The 12,113-nt window shown below is 50.2% G+C and overlaps 1 protein-coding gene across 4 annotated transcripts in view; it reads right to left on the bottom strand.

Moving 5' to 3' along the window:
• Positions 1–12,113, bottom strand: part of HIVEP3 (HIVEP zinc finger 3) — an 85,839-nt gene that overhangs the window by 67,200 nt on the left and 6,526 nt on the right. For all 4 annotated transcript variants that reach the window (XM_054170348.1, XM_054170349.1, XM_054170351.1 and 1 more), the window contains exon 2: positions 6,782–6,927. In XM_054170348.1, the coding sequence (XP_054026323.1) occupies positions 6,782–6,927 (146 nt within the window). The remainder of the gene's footprint in view (positions 1–6,781; positions 6,928–12,113) is intronic.

Genomic DNA, 12,113 nt, shown 5'->3' with positions numbered 1-12,113 from the left:
GAACCACAGAATGTTAGGGGTTGGAAGGGACCTCTGGAGATCATCCACTCCAACCCCCTGCCCAGGCAGCCTCACCCAGGGCAGGTCACACAGGAACACATCCAGGTAGGTTTTGAAAGTCTCCAGAGAAGGAGACTCCACAGCCTCTGTGGGCAGCCTGCTCCAGGTCTGCAGCATCCCCACAGCAAAAAAGCTTCTCCTCGTGTTGAGAAGAAGGAAGTTGAGGAGGAGAGAGATGCTGAGGCAAAGAGGAGGCTGATGGGGGATCTTGTGAATTATGAACAAAAAATTCCCTTGGGTTTTTGGAGACCATTTACAGAAGCAGGACCAATGCCTGTGCTGAAGCTGACACTGAGAATGTAAAACCCTCTTTCAGTGAGCAGCTTGACATGTGCAGGATCAGCTTCTCAGACGGGCAGTGCAGCCACAGGGCTGTCCAAAGGGAGCACAGCAATGCCACAGAATCATTTGGGTTAGAAAAGATCTTTCAGCTCATCCAGTCCAACCCTTAACCCAGCACTGCCAGCTCACCACTAAACCACATTCCTCAGTCACACATCTCCACAGCTTTTAAACCCTTCCATGAATGGAGGCGCCAACACTGCCCTGGGTTGCCTGCTCCAGGGCTTCACAACCCTTTTGGGGGAGAAATTGCTCTTCATGTCCAACCTAAACCTCCCCTGGTGCAACTTGAGGCTGTTTCCTCTGCTCCTATGGCTCGTTCCTTGGGAGAAGAGCCCACCCCCACCTCACTACACCAATGCCTGTTCAGCACTTCTCAAGTCAAGGAAAACCCAGCAACCAAGCCCCATGAGATGTTCAAACTAACACCAAGTGGTCAGTCTGGCACCACCAGCCCTAAGGGAAAGGTTTTAGCAGCAATTTCCTCCTCAGTGCTGAGGAGAGTCTCAGGAAAATCCCCTTCACTTGAACGTAGGAATTACAGGAACTTTTTGCTTATATCCAGGAACTGAGGATGCAGTAAAATCACAGAATGGTAGGGGCTGGAAGTGACCTCCAGGGATCATTGGGTCCAACCCCCCTGCCAAGGCAGGGCCACCTAGGGCAGGTCCCACAGGAACATATCCAGGTTGGCAGATTGCAACGCCAGCCCTGCTTCATAGTGCTCTGCACCCACAAGAAGCCCTGAAGTGAGGTCACTGCAGGATCCCAGCAGGTCTGCAGGTGAATGAAGCATCAGCCTCGAGCTGACACTGGTGGACACAGCAGCTGGATGAGATTCCTTAGAGGACACAGTCTCAAGCTGTGCCAGGGGAAGTTTAGGCTTGAGGAGAGGAGAAAGTTCTTCCCAGAGAGAGTTGTTTGCCATTGGGATGTGCTGCCCAGGCAGGTGGTGGAGTCACTGTCCCTGGAGGTGTTCAAAAAAAGGCTTGGATGTGGCACTTGGAGCCATGGCTTGCTTAGTCATGAGGTGTTGGGTGACAGGTTGGACTTGATGATCTCTGAGGTCTTTTCCAACCTTATTGATTCTATGATTGTTCCCTGCTCCAGCAGCATGCTCCAGCTGCTGCCTTTGGGATAAATGACTCCTTTCAAAGTAATCCTGGAGAATTCTTAGCCCTCATCTGAGCAGTAAAGGGAATCCCCTGAAGGGAAGGGTCTGAGTTACAGGCAGAGGACCTTTGCCTGGCCAACAGAGAGGCTTTCTCAGGGGCTAACAAAGCTCTGCCCACTGCTGTGCCAGGGATTTTCCACGAGGTGTGGCAGTGGCTGCTGGGAGCTGCAGCTTCTGGGGCCATGCATAGAAACAGAGTGAGATCACCATGGAGCAGCTGACCACACATCCCAGTGAGCCCACAGGGGCAGGAACTGGGAAAAGAGCTGGGGGAAGGGAGGTTTGCACACAGCTAAAGCATCCCCCAAAGACTGGTTTTTTTGTCCACTAATTAGCAGTCATGTTCAGGTCTGATCAATCAGGCTTGAGGCTTCTCGGTTTTCCTTCAACCCAGGGGAAAGTCTCTCACTAGACAGGCAGATGTGTGGCTCCATGGTCTCCCTGCCTGCCTGAAATCCCATGAACAGCCTCATGGCATGGAGACAAGGGGCAGGGTTTCACAGCAGCCTCCACCCCTCAAGCCCTGGGGCTCTACAATGGTCACACCTCATGCAATGCCCCCCCTCCCCAGTTATTTGTACTGTAGGAAGCAGGCAGCAGGGGTTTCAAGGGGAAGTGGCTCAAGGGGAAGTGGTGAAGCCACACCTCAAATGCTGGGCTCTGGTTTGGGTCCCTTGCTCCAAAAAAGGACATTGAGGGGCTGGACAGTGTCCAGGGAAGGGTAACAAAGATGGGGAAGAGTCTGGAGAACAAGTCCTGTGAGGAGCTGCTGAGGGAACTGGAGGTGTTCAGTCTGGAGGAGAGGAGGCTGAGGGGAGACCTCATTGCTCTCTACAGCTCCCTGAGAGGAGGTTGCAATGAGGTGGGAGTTGGGCTCTTCTTTCTACTATCAGGTGATAGAAGAAAGTGGGCTGAAATTGTGCCAGGGAAGGCTTAGGTTGGAGAGGAGGGAAAATTTCTTTGCTGTATGAGTGGTTCGGGTTGGAAAAGGCTGCCCAGGGAGGTGGTGGAGTCTCCATCCCTGGAGGTGCTCCAGAAACCTGTGGCCATGGCACCTGGGGACAGGGTTTGATGGCCAGGATGGGGTTAGGTTGATGGTTGGACTGGATGAGCTTTTCCAACCCAAACAATTCTATGACTCTATGATTCTAGGGTGGGGGTTCAGAACCCCAGGTCAGAAGGTCCCAAGGCTGGTGAACCTGCAGCTCTCTGTGACTTACTGATGAGGACAAAGGTGAAGGACTTGGATTCATCTCTGAGTCAAACCAAACTGCTGACTGAGAGCAGCCTGGCTCCCAAAAGCAGTCTGAGCCTCTCTCTTCAAGTCCTTAGAGCACCATGGGTTCTTCTTGCTTAGGTGTGGATTTGTACCCATGGGATGGTGCAAAGGGGCGATATCTTTCAGGTTATGAGTGCAAGGAGAAGGATACTTGAGTCTGCAGTCATCAGGTTGCCAGCAAAAGGGTTCTTGTTTATTTTTTTCCCCTAAAAAAGGAGTTTTTTTTCCAATGGGAGTCTTCCTTCTGACACAGTTTTCATTTTACATAACACTGTGCTGGAAATGTCAGTTAAGGTTAGTGGTCTTTAACCTTCCATATCTTAGTGTTGCTTTCCCTGCTGGTTGTAATCAACTCATGCACTAGCCCCATAAAAGCACAGAGAGTTTGGCCATGAAACAGAAGGAGAGATATTGACTGTAACTACCCCACCACTATCAGATTTCACCCTGGCAATGCTAATGCACCATAAACAGGCAATATTTCCCTGAGCAGCCCACGATACCATCACAGACCTCACTCTCAAACCAGGTCGATACCAATCTACAGTTTCATGATGTAAGATTTCAGAATGGGCCTGGTGCCTCCAAAGCACAACGGAGTGGATTGATGAAGGTGACACGAAGCCACCAAGGAGTCAGGATGCTTCTGAAGCCAGCTTGACCTTCAGAGATCATTTTCACTGCTCCAAACCACCACATCCCTCAGGACAAGTTCAATGGATATTTTTATGAGCTCCTTCAGGAGCATAAACATTGCTTAATGGCATGGGCTCCTCAAACACAACCCAACGAGACTGTGCAGTGTCCAGCCTGGGCAGGGCATGTTAAACAACTCCTCATGTCTTGCAGCCAAGTGCATGAGGGGGGGGGGGAGGGGTGAATGCTGGTGGCAGTGGAGCTGTATCCAGCCCTAGGAAATTTCAGGACTACAAGCAAAATGCCCCTGCTGGAATTAGTTACAGAGGGATCTTAAGGCTTGCTCTCTACAAGGAATTGGTTCTCTAAACAGGAGCCCAGCAGAAAACTCTGTGCATCCCATGTACACTGAGCTGTGCAACAGGCAAAGCAGAACCACACACATGCCTCCTGTGATCCCCAGGAAACCAGAGGCACAATACAAAGGGACTGCAGATCCTCTTCTGCCAAAGGAGGTAGCTGCTGAAATGGATGAGTAACTGAACAGGAGCTGGACACCTCTACTGCCCAAGTCAGCCCCAGCGACTGCTACTTCACATCTTGAGATGGCACCAGAGGGGACAAGTGACATCCCTCATGGAAAGAGGGATGAGGGATGAAACTGAGCCCAAACACACCAGATGCATGCCACTACTGAGCCTTGATCCTAAACCCAGGTATGGATGAACCTCAAGGCTCAAAGGCTCTGCAAGCTGCACTTTCCAAAACGCTTCTTAGTGAGGAAAGATGAAGCAAAGCAACCATCCATGTCCATAGCCTGGGAGGGCACATCTTCAGATGAGACTTCCCAAGGGAAGACAATCTGCCCCACAGGCTCCAGCAGCCTCTGGTGAGTTCATTGGTTCCTTCCTTGACAAATGGGCAGTGGGTGTGATCCAAGAATGAAACCTGGCTTTGCTGGTCTTCTCTGAAAGCCAAGAAATATGACTCTAGTTGGTAGGCTGGCCAGCAGCAGAGCTGGTCCTGGCAGGGCTTTAACCAATGGAGCAAGGCAGCAATGGGACTGGGGAAGTCTGGAGACTGCAAAGAGAGAAGAGCAAGTGTTGAAAGTGGCAGTGAGAAAGGCAAGAGCTCTAAGGAAATGAAAAATGAGGGCAAGGACCTAAAAGAGCTGCAACAAGTTCACCTTTGGTGGGAACACTTGGGCTTCTTCATGATCCCCCTCCTTGCTTGAAGCAGTAAAGCATGGGATGGCTCCCAAAGATCTGAACACAGCTGCATCCCTCTGGAAGGATGGGTCCAACCAGCAGCAGACCACGTGGAACCAAATAACAGGGGGAGAAGTGAAACAAAGAGGGATATTTTATGGGAAGGAAAGGAAAAGAAGATGGTGAAATAGAGTCTTGAGCATGGATGGACTTTGTGTGGAGCATTTTCAAGAGCTGACCAGGAAAGGGACTGAGCCATTTAGCAGCTTGCACAAAGCACCCTCTGGATTCACCTGCAGCCTTATCCCTTCGCTGCAAGAGAACATCCTCATGGACACCAGCTGCTGAGGCTGGACACCTGGGCATCAGGCACCTGGAGGATTAGACATGGACCACCAGCACCGAGCCCCTGGGGGGAGCAGCCTGTCCTGCCTGCCCTCCTCGCAGAGCATGTGCTGGGGAGTTCAGATCTCACATCGCTGTCTGCAGCCTGGTGTGTTCCACCCGTGCCTGTGCTTGGCATTAAGCAGTTCCTATATTCTGTCTCCCAGCCAGAAGGATGCCTGCCTTCAGTCGGTGCCACAGCAGCTTTAAAATAGAGCAGAGCAGACGTTCCGTGTGACTAATACCTTCCCTGATGGTGGCTTCCACAGAACATGCTGGAGAAGCTGCTTGCTTTTGCGTCTGTCCTTCAGCAAATGTGACTCTGCATCCGTTGTGCCGGGCTCGGGGACGCAGGCAGCCTCCCTCTGCCAGCACGGGGACGGCGGAGATGCAGCTCGCCTCGGTGGGGGCAGCCAGGGAGCAGCCAGCACCCCCGCAGCTCTCCCCAGAAAACCTCAGCAGAGCTGCTCAGGGAGGAGCAGGCAGATTTTCATCCCTGTTAGCAGAGTCCCTCTGAAACGCCACAGCTCTGGGACAAACCGCTTGAGGGGAACGGAGGCTTCTCACAAGCTTCAGGGCAATAAAACTCCGCAGTGCCGTGGGTGATGGCAACACACCAAACCCATGGCATGGCTCACACTGCTCCTTGTTTGCCACCCCCTGGCTCCCTCCCTCCATCACTTCAGGTCATAACCATTACAGGTTGCCACCACTGTAGCTCTTCACCTTCCTCACTCACTGCTGATGTGTCTAAACCTGAGCTGGACCCTATGCCTGGGTGAGAGGTGAGTCCTCCTGAGCAAACCAGCAGGTTCCCTTTCCCAAAGCACTGCTTTACTCATCTGGATAGCTAGTTTGATCATCTCCTGATGAAATAGTTTCAAATAAAAGCAAAGTTCAACTGGTAAGGGCAGAAAACCACAACCACTGACTAATTAAAGCTTTCTACTAACACACAAAAACAAGACCACCCAATGGCAAGAGCAGAATGGATGAATCCTGCTGGGGATTTCTTCCATCTCCCTGACCCCCTCAGCTACACACAGGAGGGATGATCTTCACCTGTATCCCACAGATGCTACTTAATAGCTGATTCTTTCTGTTTATTAGAAGATGAGCAATAACATCAGACCAGTGCTGAGTTATAGAAGAGTTCTCTGAACCATCTGGAGCCAAGAACTAAGATAGACATCAAACTGAGACCTTGCATCCATTCTGGTCTGAGCTACTTTGGTTGGTTAGGATTAAAATCACATAAACAGAATCCTTCTTCCCCACCCAAAACCCAGACATCAAGAAAGATCTCCCCAGATCCTCCATGTAATGGTAACAAGCATTAGGAACAACATTATCAGGAGAAGGATTTAGAAGATATGGAGTGCAGCCCTGTCACATCAGAGCCAACTACTACATCTCTTTGTGCTCCTAAGCCATCTTGGCTCAACCATCCACTCAGAAATGAGACTGAGGTGCTTGCTAACTTACAGACAACTCAAAGAACGACAATGAATGCAGTCTGGAGTGTCTACTGATCTCCAGGGCCACGTTTGCAGAGTGGCTGTAGAACATAAGCTGCAATCCAACTGTCTCTGGCCTCCTGCTCACCTCCAGGTGGCACCTTCACTGACTCGCCATCATTGTTAGCAGCAACTCCCACACAGCTGGGACACAGCAAGAGAAATAAAACGAGACACTTACCCTCCTTCAAAGATCTTGATCCTGACTGGCTCCCCTCTTTTGGTCACAAGAGCCTCTTCTTCTGCTTTTCCTCTTTTATCCTCTTCCTTCTCAGCTCTAGTTATATCTTTTCGACCTTCATTAGAAAGGAGCGAAGGCAAATGAACCTATCTCCCCAAAAGAGCAAAACAATCCATGATTACACACAGAGTCACTCCAAGACAGACACAGACCAAACAGCCTCAGAAGGAGCCAGCAAACCTACCACACGCTGCTCCTGACAGCTAAGTGCAGTCCCTGGGGACATCCTCTTAACAAACTGGACCTCTCCTTCTGCACTTGGAGCCCTGTTGCCTGTGCTCTATTTGCTGCGACCCTTACAAGGTTTTACAGCAGCCCCCGCATGTGGGGGCTCAAGATCACCTGGGGACACCTTAGAGATACTTATCAATATCTGAAGGGGAGCTGGGGAGGGACTGTTCAGAAGGGCCTGTGGGGATAGGATGAGAGGCAATGGTTTGAAACTGGAGCAGGGCAGAGCTAGGCTGGACCTCAGGAGGAAGTCCTGCCCAGCAAAGGTGGAACAGGCTGCCCAGGTATGTGGCTGGGCAGCCTGATCTAGTTGGAGATGTCCCTGCTGACTGCAGGGGGGGTTGGACAAGATGACCTTTGAAGGTCTCTTCCAACCCAATGCAAACTGTGAATCATTCAGCTGATGCCAACTGGAATAGTGAGGCATAAAGAGAAGTGTCTTGGCTGGGGTCACCCTGAGCATGTGGTGGAGCCATGGGCCTCTGTTCCCAAATCCACTGCTCTGTCCTTGGATAATCCTCTCTAATATGTACATCTCCAGAGGTCTAGAGTGGAGACATCTGCAGAATTCATCTCCTTAACCTCAGCCTTTGGGTTTCCCCCACATACATTCCCAGGGATTTGGCCTTCAGCCATCATCTGCACTTGACATGAATCACTTGACAGCCGAAGCTCTCGCGGGTGATTTCCTTTCACCCAAACCCTGTTGCCAAGGGCATAGCACAGAGAAAGCCACAAAACCAATGGGAGAAAATAATCCTCAACCTCCCCAAATGTTCCCAGGGTAAAATCTGATTTTTTCCCACTGTTAAATTTGCCACCCCTTGTTCAGACCCAGGTCTAAACAGCTCCACCAGCACGTTTAATGGTATGTGTTATCCTGCGTGGACCTAAACGTTACAGCTGCCCCTCCAGCTCTGTGCACTGCAAGGGGAGCTCTCCACACCCAGAATGAAATCTTAGGATGTTGCCCACCCTATAACCTAACAGGACAAATAAGAGAGGTCTCCAAGGCTCTGGAAGTTGAAAGCAGATTCCTTTTACAAGGGGTGCTTCTCACACAAGCACAAGAACATCTCTGAAGTCCAACTTGGATTACCTGTTTTTTATGTAAGTCATGGAAACACTGAGAGCATTTGAGACACCAGGCTTCTGAGTGGGATTTTGGCCTGAGTGTAGCCAATGGACTGGCAGGAATCTAAAGCTGAGCTGCTCACCCTTGAGTCTTTAAAGTTACTGGGAAGAGTGGCAGCTCTCAAGGGTGATTCATCTGCCCTACCTTAGACACTTATCTTAAGGGGGAATGAATCACTCAAGAGGTGCCTCCTTGTCTCCCATGGTTGAAGGGGAAGCCAGAGACTGACTAGCTCCAAGTGAGCCATGCACAATTCCATGGGCTACAACCCAGCCTCCCCAGCTGCTGGTACTACCACCAAGTTCTCAGCAGGAGAAGGGATGGACTCACTAAAAAGCAGCTTTGTAAAACTGAGCTCAAACGTTGGAGATTTTCCCAATCATTTCAGAGCTCAGCTTAGAGCATTAAATGCACCCAGGATGGCTCTTTGTTCCCCTGGGGCCAGGAGCTCAGCTTAGAGCATTAAATGCACCCAGGATGGCTCTTTTTTCCCCTGGGGCCAGGAGCTCAGCTTAGAGCATTAAATGCACCCAGGATGGCTCTTTGTTCCCCTGGGGCCAGGAGCTCAGCTTAGAGCATTAAATGCACCCAGGATAGCTCTTTGCTCCCCTGGGGCCAGCTTGTGCAGGTGAGCCCACATCCACACCATCAGAACCACATAGCCTTCCTAGATGCTTCCTGGGCATGGTCTCTGTCCTGTCTCCCTAACTATGCTTGGAAATTGCTTGGGAGAGCAGACAGAACAGTGCCAAGAACCAGTGTAACAACTGACAGCAGAAATGGCCTCAATTTCGCGTCTCTGGGTGTGGAGATTTCTGTGCTTGGAGGAGGTCAGTGGCAGGAGACACACTGAGCACCTTTAAAACTGAAACCTTGTCTGTTAGGACTTCACAATCTGATACGAGCTCCACAGAACTGCTGCGATGGCCTGGCCAGGCCAGGTCCTTATCGACTGAGGAATACAAAACAGTTGACTTTCTAGACGTAGCATCAGGTTTATTTATTGCAGCTTTGGAAAGCACAAAACACAGGCAGATGAAAGGCATCAGAGAGAGCCAACATCATACAGTCACTGCCAGCCCCTTGTACAATCCCAGTCACTTTACAGAGCTGTGCAAGTCCCAGACAGTGTCGTGAGCCATCCCCACACGCAGCCTGGAGCCTACAGTCACTTCACAACTGATGTGCTCAGGAAATTCCACCAGCAAACTTCTGTCAGACTTCCTCAATCCTACTTCCAGACCATAAATACCAAACCCCAATAACATTACTCTGTGTGAAAACATTCAATTTCCCTCTTCAAGATCAGCAGTGGACCCCTGTTGGGCTGTGTGTACCTGAAGCAGTACAACATGAGCAGGCAGTGTTGAGAGAAGAAAGACTTTGTGGTCTGTGTAGTATTAATAATACCATAGGTGGAGAAAGAGTCCTAAATCTTTTGATGCCTCAGAACTTGAGGTTGCCACTGGAATGGGCTGCCCAAGGATGTGGTGGAGTCACCATCCCTGGAGGTGTTCAAGAGTGGATTGGATATGGCACTTGGTGCCATGATTTAGTAGTCATGAGGTCTTGGGTGACAGGTTGCACTTGATGATCATTGAGGTCTTTTCCAACCTTATTGATTCTGTGACTCTGTGATTCTAAAGAGCTTAAATCTATGATTCTATGATTCTAAGACCAAGTACACAGATAGGATTCAGAGCACTGCTGCTTGCTGGGAGCTTGTTGCATGCCAAAGTGTACAAAGCATTAGAGCTGCTTCACCTTTTCTGCCTTGTTGGCTGACAGCTTCAGAGAATCTTGGAATGGGTTGGGTTGGAAGGGACCTTAATGATCATCCAGTTCCAACCTCCCTGCCATGGGCAGGGACACCTCCCACTAGCCCAGGTTGCTCAAGGTCTCATTCAGCCTGGCCTCGAGGGCATCCAGGAGAGACAGCAGAGCACATTGATCCAATTTGCTCATTGCACTAAGTCAAAGCTCAGGGCTTGTGCACAGCTCTGCAGCAGTAACCAGAGACCATAACTTGAAACAGAGACAGCTCTGAACAATGGATTAAAATCATAAAATCACAGAATGGTTTGGGTTGGAAGGGACCTTAAGGATCATCCAGTTCCAACCCTCCCCCATGGGCAGGGATACCTAGCCCAGGTTGTTCAAGGCCTCATCCAACCTGGCCTTGACCACCTCCAGGGAGGGAACCTCCCAGGGAACCTACCTGGGCAACCTGTTCCAGTGTCTCACCAGCCTCTCACTGGAAAGAATTTCTTCCTATTCTCCAGTCTCAATCTCCCCTCCTCCAGCTGAAATTCATTCTCTCTTGTTCTATCACTACAAGCCTTCATAAAAAGTCCATTCCCTGTTCTCCTGTAGCTTCCTTCTGGACACCTTGCCCATGGCCACATCCAACCTGGCCTTGTAGGACCTACTCAAAGTCAGAGCACCCCCAGAAGTGCTCTACCCAGGGTGGTGACCTTGGGGGGACACAGGGCAACCCCGTTGGAGTTAGGTAAAGAAGAAAATATTTAGGGGAAGTAGCTGGAGCAGGGACAGCTGAAGGTTGGACTTTCAGCCTTGGATGGGTGCTGCTGCCACGCAGCTCCTGTGAACTGCATCTTCCTGAGTGCCCAGCAAAGCTCCTGCCTCACCTGTGCCATTTGAAAAATTAAACTGAAGATTTCACTCCCACTGCTCATCTAATCAGAAATTATTTCTCTGCCTGGCATGAGGTCAATTCCCCTCCACTGCCATTAACAATTTGTGCAAAACACACTCCTCTGAGCAGCAGGTATTAATGGTGGATTTGGGCTACACCAGGGTTTTTGTAAGTGAATTTGGCAGGACAAACTCTTACTTTTGCAAATTGGACCATGAAAACATGGGCTTTCACCACCAGTCAGCTCATGGGGTTTTGTCTAAAAGGCTTTTGAGTCTTTTCACAGCATCAGAGAACCACTGAATGCTTTAATTTGGAAGGGGCATTTACCCAGCCCAAGCCCTCTGCAGTCAGCAGGGATGTCAGCAACTAGAGTTGGTTGCTCAGAGCCCCAAACCACCTCACCCAGAATGATTCCAGGAATAGGACATCTACATGAGGCATCTCTGGGCAGCTTGGGACAGGCTCTCAGCACCTTCAATATCAAACTTTTTACTTCTCTCCAGTTTGAATCTCCCTCTTTTAGTTTCAAACCATCACTCCTTGTCCTGTCACAACAAGGTCCTGATCAAAGCTCTGTCCCCAGCTCTCTCATTGGCCCCTCTCAGCACTGAAAAGCCACCAGAAGGTCTCCCTGGAGCCTTTTCTTCTCCAGGCTGAACAATCCCAACTCTCTCTGCCTGGCCTTACAGCAGGGTTCCCAGCATTGCTGTGGCCTCCTCTGGCCCTGCTCCAAGAGATCCCTGTCAGTCCTGAGGATTCCAGAGCTGCCCTAGCACTGCAGGGGTGATCTCAGCAGAGCACAGCAGACTAAATGCATGCAGGGAAGTATGTCTTTTGATGACTAAGGGCTGAACCATCCCTGCCTAGAGCTTGAACTTTAGTGAGGGTCTCTCTTTCTGAAGCACACACTGGGTGGGTGTTTTAGCACCATGTCAAACAGCAAAGCTCAGAGGAGCACAGACACTTCTGCTGGAGAATGACATCAAAGATGGTCTGACTGCATTCTGCTAGGACCCTTCTTAGAAGAGTGCAGAAATCTCAAGCCTTGGTCTGGTTGCTGCACTGCACAGGTAATTATCTGCCCCTGCATCCCTAGAAATGCAGCCTGTTGGCTTTCTGCAGAAGAATGAGGGAAATGCTGAACAGAAGGAAAAAGATTTATTGAATCAAAGCCACTCCACTGTGTATTTGAAGACATATTTATAAGCAGCAGCTGCAGCAGTGATTATGATAAATTTAACATTCAG

Source organism: Dryobates pubescens, chromosome 20, assembly GCF_014839835.1.
Source record: "Dryobates pubescens isolate bDryPub1 chromosome 20, bDryPub1.pri, whole genome shotgun sequence".
Taxonomy (NCBI): Eukaryota; Metazoa; Chordata; class Aves; order Piciformes; family Picidae; genus Dryobates; species Dryobates pubescens.
The sequence above is the reverse complement of the archived record's forward strand: the minus strand, read 5'-3'. Positions and strand labels throughout refer to the sequence as shown.